General features: G+C 38.9%; 1 protein-coding gene across 11 annotated transcripts in view; it reads right to left on the bottom strand.

Annotated features, from left to right (window-relative positions):
• LOC112241223 (gastrula zinc finger protein XlCGF52.1-like) overlaps positions 1-25437 on the bottom strand; it is an 85117-nt gene that overhangs the window by 7629 nt on the left and 52051 nt on the right. For 3 of the 11 annotated variants that reach the window (XM_042314326.1, XM_042314324.1, XM_042314325.1), the window contains 3 exons: positions 15456-15695; positions 8202-8450; positions 5612-7408 (listed from right to left, as the gene is read on the bottom strand). In XM_042314326.1, the coding sequence (XP_042170260.1) occupies positions 6318-7408; positions 8202-8450; positions 15456-15695 (1580 nt within the window). In that variant the 3' untranslated portion in view covers positions 5612-6317. The other 8 variants (XM_042314327.1, XM_042314330.1, XM_042314329.1 and 5 more) reach the window with 8 other exon arrangements.

Below are 25437 nucleotides of genomic sequence, written 5' to 3'. Positions count from 1 at the left end.
AAATGTTGCAATTTAGATCAAAACACCAAGGTGAACTTTTGGAATCATGGAAATATAATGATTATTCTAATTCTATAGTTAGAATATAAATAATGGGCACTTCTACCTTCTCATTGAAACAGTTCATCATGAAACAGTTCTACTGCAACTTTTCCTGCACAGTGGGAAGTTGGAATGAAACAAACTTAGAACCTGCTCTTACCATAAGAAACAGATGTTCCAATCTTCTCCTCCTCTTCTTCATCTTTAATGTTGACATTCAGCTCCAGTGTTTGACTGCAGTCTTCTAACTTCACTGATGCCATCTCTGGACCCTGCAGTGCAAACTGGGCTCCACTGTCACAATCAGGACCCAGTGACTGTAGGTTTGGACTCAGTGCAGAAGGAGAGAGGAGGGCTGCGTTTGTCCTCACTGTTGATGTTACTAGCCTCATACCTGAATCGGCAAGTAGTAGAAGAGAAACAGACAAACATTATTGTCTTGCCAGTTCTGGCACCCTCTTTATTCTCTAAAAATATATTATATTTCTTCTTGTTCAATTATCTAGTTCAGTGCTTGACTTGGACTGAAATAGGTGCCAGTACTGTTTATATGTAGGTGCAGGAGCTCCACAACACTGTTAAGCTAATATTCCATAAGAAGAACATGTGCTCAAACAGTAGAAATCTGGAGGTGAACTCTTGTCCAAGTCAAGAACTGATCTCATTTCAATAGATCAGGTAGGTAAGCATTGACAAGAAAACATTGATGCATTAATATTAGACACAAAGGACACACAACGTAAGATCACTTAATATATAGATTTCCTAAATTCACATAAAATGACTCAAAAACCATGAAGTACAAAGTTAGTTTCAGGCAGCACTATGTATTATTTTCCTGAAGAACCGCCCGTCTTCGTTGTTTCAATCAAAAACCAGCAGTATTTCCGTTCACACCATACTCAAATGTATAGATAAAGATAGAAACAACTGCATGTGTCTGAATATTAGTACACATGTAGAAAACCAACAATCATTACATTCAGCTTCAAAACAGTAGCGCAACCGTAACATTGTCTGCACTTTAGTCCGTTGACCCAGTCCGAGTCGGCGCCGCCATTTTCACAGCGTGTGAATTTTACACAAAACCGATAACATGCAGTTCTGAAATCTCAAATAAATGGGATTCTTTATGAAAATGAACCTGAGCAGAATATGTACATCCACTAAGACTAACACCAACGTCTCTAGTTACGTGACTTGTAAAATAGTTTGTCACCACGTTCTCCACTCGGTTTGACACAAAAATAACACATCAAACCTTTACCAAACGTGATAATAATTTAATGGATTTGTTACCTAGCATGGAATGACATGTTCTTTCGACATTAGAAAGTTTAAACGTGCTATTACGTACCTGTAGTAATAAAATGAAACGGGCATAAAAGTTACCTTCTTGACTGCACAGTTCTGGCGCTTTTTTTTATTCTGAAGAATGTTGCGTGCCTGTGGGGAACTTCCTGTTCCCCCACTAACACCGTCCGTGCATTTCGGGATCCTTGGGTTGGCCCTACCCCATTACATGAGAAGGGGGTAGCTACTGCTGCTGCTCCTCCTCCTCCTTCTCCTTCTCTGGGACACTTCTCCTTTGCATAGTGTTGATCAAGCTGTCGATTGCGGCCTGTGGAATGTTGTCCCACCCCACCTAGCACAGTGGATCTGGGCGGATTCCGGTTGTGTGTCGGGGCACTCCGCTGAGAGTCAGACTCGGCCGACATCATGTGGCCCGAGGATGCGGGGATTGAGCTCGGGCCGAATCCGGTGAGAGTTTATCTGGCCCAAATGTATTACTTGGGGCTCGGGACGGTTGGGGCTACTCTCTGGCAGATGATTACACGGGCGCCTGTATATAATTAACATTTCATTATTTATTTATTTGTCCATATTTTTAAATTGTTTCCGTGATAAAAAAAAATACAATTAACTTTTAAATTAAATTATTTTAGAGTCCGGTTTAAGTTGTATTTTAGTATTTTGATACTTTGTACATGGCAACTGATAAACATTAACACAGCAGTCGCGGTGCAGATCCTCTAAGGGTGAAACATTTTCTGGCGACAGTAGTCTGAAGTCTTGGAGGCTCAAAAACTTCTCAGCTGTAGATATAATTATGTCCAGGAAGCTTGGCGCCAGTGATGTACTGGGCCGTTCGCACTACCCTCTGTAGTGTCTTGCTGTCGGAGGCCGAGCAGTTGCCATAACAGGCAATGATGCAATAGGGGGAATAGGTTTTCTCATGCCTGCTTCACGACTGTCTTGGTGTGCTTGGACCATGTTAGTTTGTTGGTGATGTGGACACCAAGGAATTTGAGGCTCTCAACCTGCTCAAAAATGAAATGCTAATTAGCTACTAATGTGGCTATCATAAAGAACTACAAGTACAATGACGGCCTACCCTGGGCAAACCCTAATCCGAACGACACTGGGCCAATTGTGCTCTGCCCTATGGGACTCCCAATCACAGCCGGTTGTGATACAGCCTGGAATCAAACCAGGGTCTGTAGTGATGCCTCTAGCACTGAGATGCAGTGTCTTAGACCGCTGCCCCACTCAGGATGGCACATTTGTAAAATCCCGGGAAAATATTCAACTCTAATGGTGACTGAAGGAATAGGCTGACAGAATCTATGGATAATAGCCTATAATTTAGTCTGTCAAACAGGTATATGTAACAGTATTACTTAAGACCGTGGAGTTAGCATGCTAATATCAACATTTAGACATGACAACTGATTACCGAGTTACTGGGTTAGGGTTAAATATCAACATTTAGACATGACAACTGATTACCGAGTTACTGGGTTAGGGTTAAATATCAACATTTAGACATGACAACTCACTACCGAGTTACTGGGTTAGGGTTAAATATCAACATTTAGACATGACAACTCACTACCGAGTTACTGGGTTAGGGTTAAATATCAACATTCAGACATGACAACTCACTACCGAGTTCCAAACTGCCACTATCGCAAGAGTTAGTAACTACCAAGGGTGAGAAAGAATTAATTTCAAGTAGTTCCAGTGAAAGAAAATCTTAACGCTAGAGCATACGATGACATTCTAGATGATTCTGTGCTTCCAACTCTGTGGCAACAGTTTTGGGGAAGGCCCTTTCCTGTTTCAGCATGACAATGTACCCGCGCACAAAGCAAGATCCATACAGAAGTGGTTTGTTGAGATCGGTGTGGAAGAACTTGACTGGCCCGCACATTGCCCTGACCTTAACCCCATCGAACACCTTTGGGATGAATTGGAACGAATGGTCTGTTCTATAACGCTAAGTCATTACCACAATGCTAAGTCATTACCATCACACTCTGTCATTACCACCACACTCAGTCATTACCACAACGCTAAGTCATTACCATCACAGTACATGTTGTTGAGGCAACGGTGTATTGAATTACAATTGATATTATTTTTCCCATATGTGAACCTTTTATACTTGTTCTTAAGATAATTTCTAAAGTAATGTGAAATATTAAGATTTTGATGTGGTAAATACATGTTTCTGAGAATCATCAAGGCATACAGTGGGGCAAAAAAGTATTTAGTCAGCCACCAATTGTGCAAGTTCTCCCACTTAAAAATATGAGAGAGGCCTGTAATTTTCATCATAGGTACACTTCAACTATGACAGACAAAATGAGAAAAAAATACAGAAAATCACATTGTAGGATTTAATGAATTTATTTACAAATTATGGTGGAAAATAAGTATTTGAAATATTCATTGTCTCTGTGAATTGAAATTATATTGTTGCCCACCAGTGCACTCAGAAGAGGAAACAATGATATAATGCAGTCTAACAACAGCTCTCTCAAACAGCACAATGTGATTCACTGTAGAAGCACTGGTCCTCTTACATTTTAATTCCAGGTTGCATATTATAATATTTAAGGGCATATCAGATGGTCTGTTCTGACCATAACAGTCACACCAAGCATAGGGTTGGTTGGTATAAGATTGAAATGAGTAAATAATGTACCTAGTAGTTACTTAGCCTGATAACATATCACTCCCAAAAGACATAAGCATAAATGTAGCAGTCTATACACCTAATCATTAGTGATCTGACATGCTGTATTACATGGAAACTGTAGGCTACTAACAGCAGTTACATAGTCTAGTTTACTATGGTCCTGTCCCTCTGACCAGGGTAAACAAAGTGGTAATGTTGTGTATTGTATATACAGTATTTCACTTCAAACAGTTTTTCATTTAATTATACACAAGAGAGAAAAAAATGTATGTACAAACATTATTTTTCATTACATTCTTGTCATTTAGCAGATGTTCTTATCCAGAGAGACTTACAGGAGAAATAAGAGTTAATTGCCTTGCTCAAGGGCACAATGACAGATTTTTACACCTAGTCGGCTCGGGATTCAAACAAGCAACCTTTCAGTTACTGGCCCAACACTCTTAACCGCTGGCTACCTGCCACCAGATCAATTAACTTCAATACAGTTATTCAAATACATTCATCATCAATGACTACAATAATGAATCAAGTATTAAAGACAATTAAATAAACAAGTAGTAGATTCAGTCTGTTAATCATTAAACAAAAGTTTAGTAATAAAATAATACACCGATACCAATGCTAAGAACTGACCACCCCATCTTTATCCGATATACACTGTGTACAAAACATTAGGAACACCTTCAAAATATTGAGTTGCACCCCCCTTTGTCCTCAGAACATCCTCAATTCATTGGTGCATAGACTGTCCAAGGTGTCTACTCTGAATAGCTCGTTCCATCTCCTCCCACAGTAAACTGAATTCTCTGTCATGTTCTTGGAACCATTCCTGGACAAGTCTTGTGGCATAATCCTACTGAAAGAATCTATTTGCAGATGGATACACTGCTGCCATGAAGGGAGGCACCTGATTGGTAAGGATTCTTTAGATATCCTGTAGCATTCAAACATTGCTCAGCTTTTATCAAGGGGCCCAATGTGTGCCCTGAAAACACACCCCAACCATCACACCACCAGCCTCCAATGCTGACACACGGCATGCATGCATGCAGTGATGTAAAGTACTTAAGAATAAATTATTTGAAGACCTACTTTAGTTGTATCTGTACTTTACTATTTATATATATATTTTTTGTTTTTAATTTTACCCCTTTTTTTAGAATAATTTCTTTAAATAACTAATTTAGCAGATTTTTGGGCATATCTGTACTTTACTATTTATATTGTTGACAACTTTTATTTCACTACATTCCTAAAGAAAATAATGTACTTTTTACTCCATACATTTTCCCTGACACCCAAAAGTACCCCTTACATTTTTTATGATTAGCAGGACAGAAAATGGTCCAATTCACACACTTGTCCTCCCCACTGCCTCTGATCTGGCGGACTCACTAAACACAAATGCTTTGTTTGTAAATGATGTCAGAGTGTTGGAGTGTGCTCCTGGCTATCCGTACTATATATATTTTTTTTAAAGACAAATGTGCCATCTGGTTTGCTTAATTGAAGGAATTTGAAATTATTCATACTTTTACTTTTGATACTTCAGTATCTTTACAACCAAATACTTTTACTCAAGTAGTATTTTAATGGGTGACTCACTTTCACTTGAGTCATTTTATATTAAGGTATCATTACTTTTACTCAAGTATGACAGTTAGATACTTTTTCCACCATTTCCTCCCATCAGTATGAAACAGCAGGAACTGGGATTCATCAGACCAGGCAGTATGTTTCCAATTTTCCAGTGTCCAGTGTTTTCATTCCTTAGCCCACTGCAACCACAGTTTGTTTTTTGTTGAAAGCTAATGAGGATCTATAATAAATACACAACAACTAGATCATTAAAGATCATAGCTTTCACCTGGGTTCACCTGGTCAGTCTATGTCAAGGAAAGAACAGGTGTCGTTAATGTTTTGTACACTCAGTGCATGTTGTGTCTACTAGCTCTTTCCCACAGAAAACTGCAGAGTGAAGCAGTACCACTCAGTTACCCATCAGACTCCACTGTGAGACGCCTCCCAAAGGATATTCAACCTTAAGGGCAAATCCAAGGTCATCTCAATATCTTTACAGTAGATGCTAACACTCACCAAAACTGTCAAGGTGTACACTGATCAGTAAAGACAGGCTAACATTCTAGAATGCTCCATTCCCTCTGTATTGTTCTCTCACAGTGAGAAACAACAGGATAACAATTAAGTGTTCTACGCTTTCTTCATTTGATTCAATTCAACGTTGCCAATTATTTAATGACATGAGAATTAAGTGGAGTGTCTAATCTTAGCTGGTCTGAGAAAACTTCTCTCCTTTATGTATACATTGGTGTCTTTTTAAATGGCCCAATCTGTAGAATCTCTTCTCACAGTCAGTGCAGTGATAAGGCTTCTCTCCTGTGTGTAAACGTTGATGTCTTTTTAAGTTGCACAGTAGAGAGAAACTCGCCGCACAGTCAGAGCAGGAGTAAGGCTTCTCTCCTGTGTGTATACTTTCATGTCGTTTTAAGTGGCACAGTACAGAGAAACTCGCCGCACAGTCAGAGCAGATGTAAGGCTTCTCTCCTGTGTGTGTTCTCTGATGAACTTTTAGCCTAGTTGATGTTGTGAAGCATTTTACACAATCAGAGCAGGAGTAAGGCTTCTCTCCTGTGTGTGTTCTTTTATGAACTTTTAGCTCAGTTGATGTTGTGAAGCATTTTACACAGTCAGAGCAGGAGTAAGGCTTCTCTCCTGTATGTATATGTTTATGTGTTTTTAAGTGGCCCAGTCGAGAGAAACTCTTTCCACAGTCAGAGCAGGAGTAAGGCTTCTCTCCCGTATGTATATGTTGGTGTCTTTTTAAGTGGCCCAATAGAGAGAAACTCTTTCCACAGTCAGAGCAGGAGTAAGGCTTCTCTCCTGTGTGTATACGTTCATGTCGTTTTAAGTTGCACAGTAGAGAGAAACTCGCCTTACAGTCAGAGCAGGAGTAAAGCTTCTCTCCTGTGTGTATACGTTCATGTCGTTTTAAGTTGCGCAGTAGAGAGAAACTCGCCTTACAGTCAGAGCAGGTGTAAGGCTTCTCTCCTGTGTGTGTTCTTTGATGAACTTTTAGCCTAGTTGATGTTGTGAAGCATTTTACACAGTCAGAGCAGGAGAACAGCTTCTCTCCTGTGTGCACTCTCTGATGAACTGTCAGAGCCTTGGATGTTGTGAAATTCTTCCCACCGTCAGTATAGGAATACCGATTCTCTCCTGTGTGTATTTTTAGGTGTACTTTCAGCTTTGATAGAAATGGGAAAATCTCCTCACAATGTGGGCAGGGGTGAGACCTCTTAGCTCTGTAATCTTCCTGCTGTTCCACTCTGGATGTAGAGAATGTCTCAACACGGTCTCCTGTGTGAACAACATCAGAAGAACCAGTCAGTTGATGTGATATACATGTCAATCACATGTATTTTATGTAGCCCTTATTATATCAGAACTGTCACAAAGTGCTTTACAGAAACCCAGCCTCAATCCCCAAAGAGCAAGCAACGCAGATGTAGAAACAAAGTGGCCACGAAAAACTTGCCAGCAAGCAGGAACCTAGGAAGAAACATAGAGAGGAACCAGGCTCAAATGGGTGGCCAGTACTCTTCTGGCTGTACCGGGAGACATACATATTCATATCAGTAGACTGCACAATAGAAAAGGGAACAGAACTATTCTAAATGTGGGTAAAAGCCATATCATCCTCCCCTCACTATCAAAGGGTTAGTAACCAGGCTGTGTCACATCTAGCCATGATTGGGAGTCCTATAGGGTGGCTCACAATTGGCCCAGCGTTGTCCGGGTTTGGCCGGGGGTAGGCCGTCAAATGTAACTAATAATTTGTTCTTAACTGACTTGCCTAGATAAATAAAGGTAAAACATGTTTGTTTCTTTAAAGACTCATTTCATAGAACTTTAAAACACTGGCAGATTGTCTACTTCACCACTTAGGTGTACTACTCTTTGAGCACTCCAGATATCCCAGTGAATAAAACAAATGCTGGCAATACTGGTGTCAAACCATGCAAGTAGGAGTAGCATGAAGTAACATTACCTTCTCATTGAAACAGTTCATCATGAAACAGTTCTACTGCAACTTTTCATACACAGTGGGAAGTTGGAACGAACAACATAGTTAGATAGAACCTGCTCTTACCATGAGAAACAGATTTCCCAATCTTCTCCTCCTCTTCTTCATCTTTCATGTTGACATTCAGCTCCAGTGTTTGACTGCAGTCTTCCAGCTTCACTGATGCCATCTCTGGATCCTGCAGTGCAAACTGGGCTCCACTGTCACAATCAGGACCCAGTGACTGTAGGTTTGGACTCAGTGTGGAAGGAGAGAGGCAGGCTGAGTTTGTCGTCACTGTTGATGTTACCGGCCTCAGACTTAATTCTAGTCGTCCTGTAGTAACAATGAGAAACAGACAAAAAGTTATTGTCTTGACAGTTCCGGCACTCTCTTTACTCTCTATTAAAATATATTCTATTTTTTCTTGTGCAATTATCTAATTCAGTGCTTGACTTGGACTGAAATAGTTTGATACTCATTTTAGGTGGCGGGGTACTGTTTATATTTAGATGCAGGAGCTCCACAATACTGTAGAGCTAATATTCTATAAGAGGAACATGAGCTCAAGCAGTAGAACATTGAGGTGCTGGTACTCAGCTCCTGGTACTCAGCTCCAGTGAGCTCCTGTCCATCTCATTTCAATAGATCAGGTAGGTAAGCATTAACAACAAAACAAGAATTCATTCAAATTAGACAAAGTACACGCTACACAACGTAACTAAACTTAACCTATAGTAGATTTCTTGGATTTACATAAATTAATAAACAAATCAAAAACCATTCAGTACAAGGTTGCAGTATGTTTTAGGCAGCACTGTACTATTTTCCTGAATAACCCTGTCTTCACTGTATTATTTAAATCAAAAACCAATTGTATTTCCCGTTCACACCATATTAGCATTTATAGACAAAGATAGAAACTGAAAGTGTCTGAATATTAGTACACATGTAGGACTGATCATTACATTCAGCTTCAAAACAGTAGTGCGACCATGAAATTGCCTCTCTTTGACGCAGACAGAGTGGGCGCCGCCATTTTCCCAGCTCGTGAATTTTACACAAAACCAATAGCATGTAAAACGAACTCAAAAATCTCAAATAAATTGATTTGATTCTTAAATTACCTTGAGAAAATTATGTACATCCACTCAGTTCCAAGATGGTGTAGCAGTCAGTCGTCTTTGTCTTGTCCCATGTATATATTTTTCTTCGCATTCTTTTTAATATTTTTCCTAAACCTCAACTTCAAATACTCTCCTTCAACCCGCCTCACCCAATGTGGTGTGGATCTGTTTTTATTCCTAAAGTATTTCTATTTACCTCAGAACTGGAATCCCTCAACTGAAGCTAACTAGCTAACTAGCTACCAGCTATCAGTCAGCTAACCACTGCTAGCGGTCAGCAGCTTACCTTTAGCTCGGACAGCTCTCGCCAGTTCTTACAACGCATTTCAAACCACAGCAAACCGGACCTATTTTTCTCTCCATATCCTCCGGATTCCTACCAGCAAACTCTGAACCTTTTCATCTGGATCATCGCCGCTTGCTAACCAAATTTGTATACCGTGTATGTCCACATCTCCGTCAGACCATTTTATTGGTAAACTACATGGTAATGTAAAATTTGCATTTTTTAGTGATCCAATACGTAATATAGTACACTTATCATAATTTGGTTTTAATCCAGAGAGAATAGCAAAAGTATCTAGATCCTCTATGAGGCCGTGGAGAGACTAATTGTGGTTTTAAAAGAAAACATAAATCATCAGCATACAATGACACCTTAGTTTTTAAGCCACGGATTTTGTAATCCCTAAATATTATTGTTTGATCTAATCTTAACAGCTAACATTTCGATGGCAATAATAAATAGATATGCCGATAGTGGACAACCTTGTTTTATTCCTCTAAATAGTTTAAACTTTGAGATGTAGCCATTATTTACTATTTTACACCTAGGGTTACTATACATAACTTTAACCCATTTTATAAAGAGATTTCCCAAAACTGAAATATTCTAGGCATTTATACAAACTCCAGTCGTACTTTATCAAAAGCCTTCTCAAAATCAGCTATGAAAACCAGGCCTGGTGTCCCTGATATTTCATAGTATTCTATTGTTTCCAGTACTTGTCTTATATTATCTCCAATGTATCGTCCATGTAAAAAAACCTGTCTGATTACTATGAATAATAGCTGACAATACTTTTTAAATTCTATGCGCCAAGCATTTTGCTAGGATTTTTACATCACAACACTGAAGTGTAAGAGGTCTCCAATTTTTTAAATGGAGTGGAACTTTATATATACCACTTGGGTCCTGTTTCAATAATAATGATATCAGACCTTCTTGTTGTGTGTCTGATAATCTACCATTTATATAGGAGTGGTTAAAACATGCTAATAATGGTCCTTTGAGTATATAAAAAAAAACATGTGTATACTTCCACTGGTATGCCATTCAGCCCTGGAGTTTTCCCATCCTTAAAGGCCCCAATTGCATCAAGCAGTTCCTCCTCTGTAATTTGGCCTTCACATGAGTCTTTCTGTACAGATGTTAATTTTAACATTATTATTAGGGAAAAAATTCATACAATTAGTTTCAGTTAGTGGAGATGGAGGAGCCTGAAACTAAAACATATTCTTAAAGTACTTTACTTCCTCTTTCAAAATATAATTTGATGAATCATGCGTGACTCCATCATTTGTAACAAGTTTTAAAACTTTTTTTTGGTAGCATTTCTATATTGAAGATTGAAATAGAATTTGGTGCATTTTCCCCCATATTCCATCCAGTTCGCTTTATTTTTTATAGTATATTACACTGGATCTTTCTTGAATAAGTTCCTCCATTTCTTTTTGTTTTCCCTCTAACTTATTCTGTGCCTCTATGGTACCGTTTTTATTGCCATCTAACTGTACTGTTAGTCCTTCAATTTCCTTTGTTAATATGGACTCTTGATCTAAATCGCATTTGTTTTATAGATGAGTACTGAATTGCATGGCCTCTAAAAGGCACACTTAAGTGTCCCATACAATAAGGGGATCTGCTGTACCTATGTTATGTCTGAAAAAGTCAGTTATAAATTCTCCTGTCCTAGCTCTAAACAATTTATCATCTAGTAGGCTTTGATTAAATTTCCAATATCCTCGCCCACGTGGAAATTCTGTAAGAGTAATATATATATATATATATATATGCCAATAATGTGATGATCCGACCGTATTCTGTCCCCTATCAACACTTTTTAAACTTTTGGTGCCAGAGAGAATGGCATAAGAAAGTAGTCAAGACGACTAGCTTGATTAAGCCTCCGCCATGTATATCTCACTAGGTCAGGGTATTTAAGTCTCCATATATCCACTAATTCCTTAAGTGCCTGAGGGTGATAGTTTGTAGTGTGATTTCCTTTCCAGTTTGTAGTGCGATTTCCTTTCCAGTCCATAGAGGTATTTAAAACCGTATTATAATCTCCCACCATAATAATAGAGTCTAGTGTTGCTTGTAGAGTTGATAAATTCTTATATATATTTTCAAAGAAGCTTGGATCATCATTATTCGGGCTGTATAGGTTAATAAGCCATATCTGTTTATTGTCCAATAACATATTTAAAATAATCCATCTACCTTGATAATCTATTTGGACAATTTGTACATTTGATCAAAATTACTGTTAATTAAAACCATCACCCCTTTTGAATTTCTTTGCCCATGGGAGAAATATATTTCGCCCCCCCAGTACATTTTTTGTTGAATGGGTTTCCTGTAAACAATAGATATTATATTCCTTCTCTTTTAGCCAGGTAAATACTGATCGTCTTTTCTTATTACCTGCTAGGCCATTACAATTGTAACTGGCCATACTTATTTCACCACTTACCGTGAGACAACTTTCATTTCTATTTATCAAAATATATGTTTATAAACGTACCATTACATGATGATTGAGTGTCTATATAGCTGTACCATGATATTTGCATTGCTACTAGGTAAACCTCCAATTGGTCCCTACTATTCCACCTGCTAAAAGCCCTCATCCCGAGTTGGGTTGTCATCCCAATGCCCGGCAGACCACCCCCGACCGCCCGTATCCCATAGCCCTGAACAGATTGGGATCCATCCTTCGAAAAGAGCACACAGTTCCATTTACCGAGTTGAAGTAGATCAACTGCCAAATGCCTTTCAATCACCCTCACCCCGGTTTGTATAGCTCTGGATCATCCTCTATCGTCCCTAACATCTTTTACTCCTTCGCAACATTTGTGGGATACACACATACACCCACACACACTCAACCCTTTCCCCCCACACAACCATAAACTCACATTCTCAACAGTTGCACCATCCCAGAGCCCAACTCAAGAAAGGTCTTGATTTACAAATGCACTTACAGTTGCATGATACAGCCTGCAAGACAGCACAAAAAATGGGCAGAAATTGAGAGATTTTATGAACCATTGTCACATCCTAGATGATGGAGGTCAAATGTACACCTTTTCCCTGAAACACCCACAATACAGTCACCCGTATTGACCATATTCCCAAGCATCTCCATGCAGTCAGACTTTGATTTTGCGCCACCAGGGTCACAATATACCCCCTCTCTGAATGTCAGAGTGTGACCCCCCCCCATGGGTTACTGCAGCTAGTGTTGCCAGCACTGCCACTGCCTGGGTGGGGGCACCCCACCGGAATCCCCACCGGCTAGGTACAAGGTCGTCAAGGTTCTCATTAGCAGCTTTGAGAATTTCCTTGTGTAGCATGCTCTCCCTTTAGGGGCCTTTGGCTTTGCAGGACCAAACCTGACCGGCAGGCTCAGAATCTTGAGGGGGCAGTGCTGCTCTAGATCTCTGACCGCATTTTGGCTGCATACAGACCTCTTACAGCAGGCCCATAAAACAGTTAGGGACTTCTCCTTAGTATCTGGGTCATTCAGGTGGGTGTCTAGGGTATAGGGTTGTGGACCATACCATTAAATTAGGATAAATAAATAAATAGATATCATTTATTTTAAAAATGTAGTTCCCCATGATAGGACAATAAATAAATCAAATGTATAAGTTATTTTAAAACTGTTCCACCATGATAGGACAATAAATAAATAAGAAGTATAATTCATTATAAAAGTATATCCATCATCTGAACAACATTGAAAGCCCGCTCATACCCCGGCTCACAGCAATACATTGGTTCTGGGATATGCAACCATTCCATTACTCACTCAACTTTCCCAAACAAAACTATAAAATAAACACACCCACACCATCCACACATACTGTGCCTTCTGTTTACTTGGTTTTTATCTTCACCATGTTGAATTAGTGCTTGTGTGTTCCAATTAGTTACAGGTGAAGACATATACAAAAGCTTTTTTTTTTTTATTGTATTGTTACAATCCATAACCGGGCTAGAATTGTGTTTCATTATTTTCCTCATCTATGAGAACTTTGTAATTATTTAAATAACCATGGAGTAGTCTTTGTGTCTCTGAACAACTAGTTATCAATATATCAACGACGAGAGCTACTTGTTTCCCTTTTAATCTATTTTATTTGAATATTGGATACAGAACTTTACGCCGTTCTGCAATTTCCTTCGGAAACTGATCATTCATGACAATTTTTTGGCAAGTCTTTTACCCAGGCTTTTAACCATTATTGTATCTTTAAATGAAGCAAATTTGGCAACGATTGGGCGTTCATACCTTTGGCCTCTCTGTCCGAAGCGGTGTACACATTCAAGTTGGATTTTGTCAATAGCTTCGAGTGGGATCTGAAGTAGAGGTCTACCGATTAATCGGAATGGCCGATTTCAAGTTTTCATAACAATCGGAAATCGGTATTTTTGGACACCGATTTGGCCGAATTCTTATACAGTGGGGGAAAAAAGTATTTAGTCAGCCACCAATTGTGCAAGTTCTCCCACTTAGAAATATGAGAGAGGCCTGTCATTTTCATCATAGGTACACTTCAACTATGACAGACAAAATGAGAAGAAAAAAAAATCCAGAAAATCACATTGTAGGATTTTTAATTAATTAATTTGTAAATTATGGTGACCATTTTCCCAAGCATCTCCATGGGTTTGGTACAGGTAGGCAGTCACTGTAAATAAGAATTGGTTCTTAACTGACTTGCCTAGTTAAATAAAAATAATAATATGCCAGTACACTAAAGCCATGATAATGCTTTATTATAAAGGTATTTTATTTACCGTGTTCTGGTACCTCGGAGACCCGCAGGTCACCCCCTCCGGCTCACTTTTGGTTCCAGGAAATCCTAATTTACACATTAAGCACTGGAGAAATTGGTAGCTGCCGCTGCCTCCTCCGGCACACATCTCCTTTGCATAGAATTCGTGAGGATGTTGATTTTGGCCTTTGGAATAGACCACAACACCTGAACAGGATCGATACATCCGAACATCACACCTGCTAGACAGGAATGTCAGTGTTTTGCACGTCTGGGACCTGTAGGATCGGAGGGTGAGGGATAGGACCATTCCCCCAGGAAATGTCCGGGATCTTGCAGGTGCCTTGGTGGAAGAGTGGGGTAACATCTCACAGCAAGAACTGGCAAATCTGGTGCAGTCCATGAGGAGATGCACTGCGGTACTTAATGCAGCTGGTGGCCACATCAGATACTGACTGTTACTTTTGATTTTGACCACCCCTTTGTTCAGGGACACATTATTCTATTCTGTTAGTCACATGTCCATGGAACTTGTTCAGTTTATGTCTGTTTTTGAATCTTGTTATTTTACATACAAATATTTACACATGAAGTTTGCTGAAAATAAACGCAGTTGACAGTAAGAGGACGTTTCTTTTTTTGCCGAGTTTATTTTTACCTTGTCAGCTCAGGGATTCGATCCAGCAACCTTTCGATTACTGGCCATCTCTCTAACCACTAGGCTACCTGTACGTAATTCATATCAGTAGGCTGCGCAATGCAAAAGGGGAATAAAACTAATCTAAAACTATCTCAGCCATATCATCCTCCACTCACTATCACAAGGGTTAGTAACTACAGACTCATTTCATATAATCCTCTACTCACTATCACAAGGGTTAGAAACTACACAGACTCATTTCATAGAATTTAAAAACACTGTCAGTTTTACTACACTTCTTCAGTCTACTCTCTGAACACTCCAGACAGCCCAGTGAATAAAACAAATGCTGGCAATACTGGTGTCAAACCATGCAAGTGTCAGTAGCATGAAATAACATCTACCTTCTCATTGAAACAGTTCATCATGAAACAGTTCTACTGCAACTTTTCATACACAGCGGAGAAGTTGTAACAAACAACAAAATTAGACAGAACCAGCTCTTACCATGACTAACAGATGTCCCAATCTTCTCCTCCTCTTCTTCATCTTTAATGTTGACATTCAGCTCCAGTGTTTGACTGCAGTCTTCCAGCTTCACTGATGCCATCTCTGGATCCTGCAGAGCAAACTGGGCTCCACTGTCACAATCAGGACCCAGTGACTGTAGGTTTCTACTCAGTGTGGAAGGAGAGAGGCAGGCTGGGTTTGTCCTCACTGTTGATGTTACCGACCTCATACCTGAGTCTGCAAATAGTAGAAGAGAAACAGACGCAAGTTATTTTCTTGACAGTTTTGGCAAGGTCTTTATTCTTTATTAAATATATATATTTTGTTCAATTATCTAATTCATTGCTTGACTTGGACTCAAATAGTTGTCGATACTCATTTTGTGTGCTGGTACTGTTTATATTTAGGTGCAGGAGCTCCACAATACATTTGAGCTAAAACTTAACCTGTAGTAGATAAATGCATACAAGACTCAAAAACCATTTAGTACAAGGTTACAGTTTGTTTTAGGCAGCAGGATGTGATATTTTCATTGATAACCTTGTATTCATGGTTTACTTCAAAAAACAATTGTATTTCCTGTTCACACCATAGATAAAGACAAACTGAATGTGTCAATATTATTTCACATGTAGTAAACCGATAATCAATAGCTTCAAAACAGTAGAGCAACCGTAAAATTGTCTCCCTGCTGCAACCACACTGCCTGCACTGAAGTCTGTTGACACAGACCATGTGGGGGCCGCCATTTTACCACCTTGTGAATTTTTCCTTTCATGGAGTTCTACGGACAATTCCTTCGACCAAGTGATTGGTTTTTGCTCTGACGTGCACTGTCAAATATGGGACCTTATATAGACAGGTGTGTGCCTTTCCAAATCATGTCCAATCAATTGAATTTACCACAGGTTGACAACAATCAAGTTGTAGAGATATCTCAAGGATGATGAATGAAAACAAGATACACCGGAGCTCAATGTTAAGTCGCATAGCAAAGGGTCTGAATACTTATGTAAATAAGGTATCCGTTTTTTTATTTTTATAAATGTTTAAACATTTCTAAAAACCTGCGTTTGCTTTGTCATTATGGGGTATTGAGTGTAGATTGATGAGGGACATTTTTCATTTAATCAATTTTAAAATAAGGCTGTAACGTAACAAAATGTGGAAAAAAATCAAGGGGTCTGAATACTTTCCGAACACACTGTACGTATTCATATCAGTAGTCTGGTACTGTATGTATTCATATCAGTAGTCTGGTACTGTATGTATTCATATCAGTAGTCTGGTACTGTACGTATTCATATCAGTAGTCTGGTACTGTATGTATTCATATCAGTAGTCTGGTACTGTACGTATTCATATCAGTAGTCTGGTACTGTACGTATTCATATCAGTAGGCTGGTACTGTACGTATTCATATCAGTAGTCTGGTACTGTATGTATTCATATCAGTAGGCTGGTACTGTACGTATTCATATCAGTAGGCTGGTACTGTACGTATTCATATCAGTAGGCTGGTACTGTACAGTGGTATTCATATCAGTAGTAGCTGGTACTGTCATATCAGTAGGCTGGTACTGTACGTATTCATATCAGTAGGCTGGTACTGTACGTATTCATATCAGTAGGCTGGTACTGTACGTATTCATATCAGTAGGCTGGTACTGTACGTATTCATATCAGTAGGCTGGTACTGTACGTATTCATATCAGTAGGCTGGTACTGTACGTATTCATATCAGTAGGCTGGTACTGTACGTATTCATATCAGTAGGCTGTACAATACAAAAGGGGAATAAAACTATTCTAAAAGTACCTCATAAGTTATGAAAATTATGAGCTATATCATCCTCCACTCACTATCACAAGGGTTAGAAACTACACAGACTCACTTCATAGAACTTTAAACACTGGCAGTTTGTCTACTTCACTTCTTTAGTCTACTCTCTGAGCACTCCAGATAGACCAGTGAATAAAACAAATGCTGGCAATACTGGTGTCAAACCACCAAGTCTCAGTAGCAAGACATAACATCTACCTTCTCATTAAAACAGTTCATCATGAAATCCTGCCCTACCTTTCTAAAGTTTTCGAAAGCCAAGTTACCTTCTCTGCTTTGCAATCTGGTTTCCGAGCTGGTCACGGGTGCACCTCAGCCACGCTCAAGGTCCTAAACAATATCACAACTGCCATTGATAAAAGACAGTACTGTGCAGCCGTCTTCATTGACCTGGCCAAGGCATTCGACTCTGTCAATCACCACATTCTTATTGGTAGACTCAATAGCCTTGGTTTCTCAAATGACTGCCTCGCTTGGTTCACCAACTACATCTCAGACAGAGTTCAGTCTATCAAATCGGAGGGCCTGTTGTCCGGACATCTGTCAGTCTCTATGGGGGTGCCACAGGGATCAATTCTCTGTATATATCAATGATCTCGCTCTTGCTGCTGGTGATTCTCTGATCTACCTGTACGCAGACGACACCATTCTGTATACCTCCGGCCCTTCTTTGGACACTGTGTTAAACCTCCAGACGAGCTTCAATGCCATACAACACTCCTTCCGTGGCCCCCCCAACTGCTCTTAAATGCTAGTAAAGCTAAATGCATGCTCATCAACCGATCACTGCCCGTACCCGCCCGCCCGACTAGCATCACTACTCTGGACGGTTCTGACTTAGAATATGTGGACAACTACAAATACCTAGGTGTCTTGTTAGACTGTAAACTATCCTTCCAGACTCACATTAAGCATCTCCAATCCAACAATAAATCTAGAATCGGCTTCCTATTTCACAACAAAGCCTCCTTCACTCGTGCTGCCAAACATACCTTGTAAAACTGACTATCCTACCGATCCTTGACTTCGGCGATGTCATTTACAAAATAGCCTCCAACAGTACTCAGCAAATTGGATGTAGTCTACCACAGTGCCATCCGTTTTGTCACCAAAGCCCCATATACTACCCACCACTGCAACCTGTATGCTCTCGTTGGCTGGCCCTCGCTTCATATTCGTCACCAAACCCATTGGCTCCAGGTCATCTATAAGTTTTTGCTAGGTAAAGAACTGCCTTATCTCAGCTCACTGGTCACCATAGCACCAGTAGCACGTGGTCCAGCAGGCATATTTCACTGATCATCCCCAAAGCCAACTCCTCTTTTGGCTGCCTCTCCTTCCAGTTCTCTGCTGTCAATGACTGGAACGAATTGCAAAAATTACTGAAGCTGGAGTCTTATATCTCCCTCACTAACTTTAAGCATCAACTGTCAGAGCAGCTTACCGATCATTGCACCTGTACACAGCCCATCTGTACATAGCCAACCTAACTACCCCATCCACATATTGTTATTTATTTTTGCACCTCAGTATCTCTACTTGCACATAATCATCTGCACATCTATCACTCCAGTGTTAATGCTAAATTGTAATTAATTCGCCACTGTGGCTTTTATTGCCTTACCTCACTAATCTTACTACATTTGCACACACTGCATTTAGATTTTTCGTTTGTTTATCCCATGTGTAACTCTGTGTTGTTTTGTCGCACTGCTTTGCTTTATCTTGGCCAGGTCGCAGTGGTAAATGAGAACTTGTTCTCAACTGGCCTACCTGGTTAAATAAAAGGTGAAATAAAATAAATCAATATAACAGTTCTACAGCAACTTTTCACGCACAGTGGGAAGTTGGAACGAATAACACACTTACTTAGATAGAACCAGCTCTTACCATGAGAAACAGATGTCCCAATCTCCTCCTCCTCTTCTTCATCTTTAATGTTGACATTCAGCTCCAGTGTTTGACTGCAGTCTTCCAGCTTCACTGATGCCATCTCTGGATCCTGCTGTGCAAACTGGGCTCCACTGTCACAATCAGGACCCAGTGACTCTAGGTTTGGACTCAGTGTGGAAGGAGAGAGGCAGGCTGGGTTTGTCCTCACTGTTGATGTTACAGGCCTCAGACTTAATCTGAGTTGGCCAGTATTAATAAAGAGAAACGGACACAAAAGTTAGTGCCAGAACTGTCAAGACTTTCTTTATTCTCTAAAAATATGGTTTATATTTAGGTAAAGGAGCTCCACAATAATGTTGAGCTAAAATTCTAAAAGAGGAACATGAGCTCAAACAGTAGACGTTTGAGGTGCCGGTACTGAGTTCCTGTCCAAATCAAGCACTGATCTCATTTCAATAGATCTGGTAGCTAAGCATTGGCAACAAAACATTAATTAATTCACATTATACAAAGCATACACTTTAAATTAGGCTACACAACTCTAAATGCACTTAATCTATAGTAGATTTCCTGAATTCACATAAATGCATAAATTACTAAAAAAACATTTAGTACAAGTTTGCAGTATGTTTCAGGCAGCACTATGTACTATTTTCCTGAATAACCTTGTCTTCCCTGTATTATTTCAATCAAAATCCAATAGTATTTCCGTTCACACCATAGTAACATTTATAGACAGACAGAAACAGCTGAATGTCTGAATATTAGTACACATGTAGAAAACTGATAATCATTATATTTATCTCCAAAACAGTAGTGGAACCGTAAAATTGTCTTTCTCTGCTGCACCCTCACTGTCTGAACTGAAGTACGTTGATGCAGACCGAGAGGGATCCGCCATTTTACCATCTCGTGAATTTTACACAAAACCAAAAAGGACATGTAAAACGAACCCAGAAATCTCAAATAGATTGATCCTTTATGAAATTACCTTGAAGAAATTATATACAGCCACTCAGACTACCAAAGTATATAACTATGTGACTTGAAAAAGGTGATCACGTTAACTCATGCGGTTTGACATTAAAAAAAATAGCACAGTAAACCTTTATCAAACGTGACAATACCTTGACGTATTTGTTACCCAGCATGTTATTACATGTTCTTTCGATATTAGAACGTGCTATTACATACCAGTAGTAATACATTTGAAACGGACACAGAAGTTGTCGTCTCGACTGCACAATTCTGACGTATCTTTTATTCTGAAGAATGATGTGCGCATGCGCGGAACTTCCTGTTCCCCCACTACCAGTTTCTAAACACAGAGACGTAACAACGCGAGACTTCAGAGAACGCTTGGGAAGCAGAACAAGCCGGGGTTTGAGAAGTTTGAGAAGTGAACAATTCTGATACTTTTGCAGCGGCTAATGGGGATCCTAATAAATACCAAAAAGATTCCGTCGGCACACACTTGAAACATGGCCATTCTTTTATCAATTTCATGACTGCAGTGGCTTATTCACAATAGCTCACACTGCATATGATATATATCCTAGCATCACAGGTAGCCTAGTGGTTATAGCGTTGGGCTATGTAGCTGGAAAGTTGCTGAATCGAATCCCCGAGTTTACATAGCATTAATCTGTCGTTCTGTCCCTGAACAATGTAGTTAACCCACCGTTCCTTAGTAGGCAGTCATTGAGATAAAGGTAAAAAAATATATATTTTAAAAATCACATGAGTAGACAGACCGAGGTGAAGTTGGTTTCATATTCAGACATTCATTCGCCAAAAGCCATTGCAATTTCAAAAATCAATAACAAATGAATTGATTGTCACAGAAACAAAAAGATATAGTTTATTCTATCAAATCTATCAAATATCATTTAAAACTGTATAAATCAATAACTAATTCACCGTTTGTCACAGAAACATCAAACTATGTATGATTTATTCAATAAATGTCTAGTATACTTTTACAACCTTTGCTTTGAGTAGAAATTCCCGTTTTGATTTGATAGAAATACATAAAATCTCAAATATTGCATTTAAAGACGAAGAAATCAATAACTAATTCAGTGATTGTCTCAGAAAAAAGTGAGAATATGCATTTAAAATAACTTTAAAATGTTAATTTCAAGTGCAATTTGTTCTATATGAAGTTGTACAATGTTTACAATCTTAAATTGTCAAATCAATGTTTGCATTTTTAGTGCAAAAGTTCCACATTTTAAAGTAGTTACAAGGCACAACAGTCATGTATTTATACGTCTCTAATTTAACAGCAAAAAAGGCCCCTTCCGATAATTTTCTATTTTGGCTTTGTTGAAGTCCTTCATTGTCATCCCCAGACAAGCTAAATGAAACCATCTCTGGCACACAGAGCATTCTATCTGCAGTATTAAAAACATAAAACAGGGTTATGTTTATTTACATGTAAATAACTGTTCTGAAATACCCAAATTATGTTACTGGCTTTTGCAATTAGGAACATTTTCAAATTGAATTGGATTTTTGTTCAATTGCTAAATTGACTTTAAATGACATGCATTTGACCACAATCCTGACAGAAGCACACATAACTGAGTTGCTAATCATCGTTAAGTATTCAAGCAATATAAATGTTGTAATATCAAACATTACAAGAATGGCATCTTATAGATTTGATATATTTCTATCAAATCAAAACTGGAATTTGTATTCAAAACAAAGGTTGTAAAAATATGCTAGACATTTATAGAATAAATCATATCTAGTTTGATGATTCTGTGATAAAGGGTGAATTGGTTATTGATTTAAACAGCTTTACATTGCATTTAAGATGTTATATGTTTCCATCAAATAAAAAACTGGATTTTTCAAATTCAAAACAAAGGTTGTAAAAGTATGCTAGACATTTATAGAATAAACCATATCTATTTGATCTATTTTTTATATTTAAACTTTACTTGCATTTAAGACAATCATTAAAAAACTGAATTAAAACAAAGTTACAGATTTTTAAACATATCTATTTTTATATCTCTGGACTTTTTAGTTACAGCAAATGTTTTTTGCAAATGTCAGTTGAATGTCAGAATGTGTGAATATAAAACCAACTTTACCTCGGAAGTAGGCAGAAGTAGGCAGTTGTTCTTCAAACAACAGAAAAACTGATTGACTTTCTTCCTTCTTTCCATCTACTACACGGTTTAGTGCTCCAACCACTCATGGAATCTTCTGCTCAAGACGATGAACCTCAATATATAACAAAACTCTTTAATAGGTGCCCTGCTCCGAAATTATATACACAATATAATATACACAATATAATACAATATACTGATTTTAAAAAATTGAATATCTTGTTAGATGTTCTGATATAGAAAGAATGACTGAATATTACCTGTAATTTCAAATCATTAGTTTACAATTTCCAAACGGAATTGATTACAATTTATAACCGTCATGTCTCAAAACTGGGAGTAGCAGAAAGAGCAAGTCATTCACCCGACATTTGTTCCTCAAGACAGTAACACAACGACACAAGGATAATTGTAAGCATCAACATTTTTGAAAACGTTAGTAATTTTACATGGTTGTTATATTAATGATCCGTTTCCGTTAATGTCGCAAACTATTATTTCTCTAGGCTAACGTAAGAAACTCTGCCTGGATACTTGCATGCTAGCTAACATTAACACTAACTTAGCTGCTCTAGTAGGGTCATGTCCCTCTGGCCAGGATAAACAAAGCGGAAATGTTGTGTATTGTATATTTTCTCTAGGCTAAGAAACTCTGCCTGGATACTTGCATGCTAGCTAACATTAACACTAACTTAGCTGCTCTAGCCTACTATGGTCCTGTCCATCTATCCAGTGTAAACAAAGCGGCAATGTTGTGTATTGTATATACAGTATTTCACTAAAAACTGTTTAATTCATTTAATTATACACATGAGAAAAAAAGGTTGCCCAGCATGAATTCATGTACAAACATTATTTTTCATTACATTCTTGTCATTTAGCAGATCCAGATCCAGATCCAGTATCCAGAGCGACTTACAGGAGAAATAAGAGTTCATTGGCTTGCTCAAGGGCACAATGACAGATTTTTCATCTAGTCGGCCCGGGATTCAAACAAGCAACCTTTCAGTTACTGGCCCAACACTCTTAACCGCTAGGCTACCTGCCACCAGATCAATTAACTTCAATACAGTTATTCAAATACATTCATCATCAATGACTAAAATAATGAATCTAGTATTAAAAGACAAATTAATAAACACAAGTAGTCGATTCATAGCCTGTTTATCATTAAACACAATTGTTTAGTAATAATTCACCCAAACTAATGCTAAAAACAGATCACCCCATCATCTTTATCTGATATACACCGAGTGCACAAAACATTAGGAACACCTTCCAAATATTGAGTTGCACCCCCCTTTGTCCTCAGAACAGCCTCAAGTCGTCGGGGCATAGACTGTCCAAGGTGTTGAGAGCGTTCACAGGGATGCTGGCCCATGTTGACCCCAATGCTTCCCACAATTGTGTCAATATGGCTGGGAGTGGATCTCTACTCCGAATAGCTCCTTCCATCTCCTCCCACAGATGAACAATTGGATTGAGATCTGGTGACTCGTCAAGCCACTGCAGTAAACTGAATTCATTGTCATGTTCTTGGAACCATTCCTGGACAAGCCTTGTGGCATGGGGGATAATCCTGCAAATCTATTTGCAGATGGATACACTGCTACCGTGAAGGGATGCACCAGATTGGCAAGGATGCTTTAGACATCCTGTGGCATTCAAACATTGCTCAACTTTTATCAAGGGGCCCAATGTGTACCCTGAAAACACACCCCACGCCCCATAGTCCTCCCATCATCATGAAACAGCAGGAACCGGGATTCATCAGACCAGGCAATGTTTTTAAAATTCTCCAGTGTCCAGTCTTTTCATTCCTTAGCCCACTGCAACTGCAGTCTCTTGTTTTCTACTGAAAGCTAATGGGGATCCATAATAAATACACAAAAACTACACTATTTTGGATCATAGTTTTTCACCTGGATTCACCTGGTCCGTCTATGTCATGAAAAGAGCATGTGTCGTTAATGTTTTGTGAACAGAGTATGTAAAAAGAGTATGTTGTGTCTACCAGCTCATTCCCACAGAAAACTGCAGAGGGAAGTAGCACAACCCAGTCAACCATCAAACTCCATTTTGATACATATCACAGAGGATATTCAACCCTAAGGTAATCTCAATATCTTTACAGTAGAAACTAACAAAACACATCAAAACTGACAAGGTACAAACTGGTCCGTAAAGTAAAGAAAGGCTAACATTCTATAACGCTCCCTTTCCTCTGTAAAGTTCTCTCATAGTAAGAAACTACAGTTGAAGTCAGAAATTTAAACACACCTTAGCCAAATACATTTAAACTCAGTTTGACAATTCCTGACATTTAATCCTAGTAAACATTTCCTGTTTTAGGTCAGGTAGGATCACCACTTTATTTTAAGAATGTGAAATGTCAGAATAATAGTAGAAAGAATGATTTATTTCAGTTTTTATTTCTTTCATCACATTCCCAGTGGGTCAGAAGTTTGCATATACTCAATTAGTATTTGGTAGCATCTCTTTAAATTGTTTCACTTGGGTCAAACATTTCAGGTAGCCTTCCACAAGCTTTCCACAATAAGTTGGGTGAATTTTGGCCCGTTCCCCCTGACAGAGCTGGTGTAACTGAGTCAGGTTTGTAGGCCTCCTTGCTCGCGCAATCTTTTTCAGTTCTGACCAAAAATGTTCTATAGGATTGAGGTCAGGGCTTTGTGATGGCCACTCCAATACCTTGACTTTGTTGTCCTTAAGCCATGTTGCCACAACTTTGGTAGTATGCTTGGGGTCATTGTCCATTTAGAAGACCCATTTGCGACCAAGCTTTAACATCCTGACTGATGTCTTGAGATGTTGCTTCAATATATCCACATAATTTTCTATTTTGTGAAGTGCACCATTTCCTCCTGTAGCCACGCACCCCCACAACATGATGCTGCCACCCCCACAACATGATGCTGCCACCCCCGTGCTTCACGGTTGGGATGGTGTTCTTCGGCTTGCAAGCCTCACCCTTTTTCCTCCAAACATAATGATAGTCATTATTGCCAAACAGTTATATTTTTGTTTTATCAGAACAGAGGAAATTTCTCAAAAAAGTACAATCTTTGTCCCCATGTGCAGTTGCAAACCAGACTCAT

This window comes from Oncorhynchus tshawytscha, unplaced genomic scaffold (genome assembly GCF_018296145.1).
Source record: "Oncorhynchus tshawytscha isolate Ot180627B unplaced genomic scaffold, Otsh_v2.0 Un_contig_5624_pilon_pilon, whole genome shotgun sequence".
Classification (NCBI taxonomy): Eukaryota; Metazoa; Chordata; class Actinopteri; order Salmoniformes; family Salmonidae; genus Oncorhynchus; species Oncorhynchus tshawytscha.
Note: the sequence above shows the minus strand (reverse complement) of the source record. Positions and strands in the feature narration are given on the sequence as shown.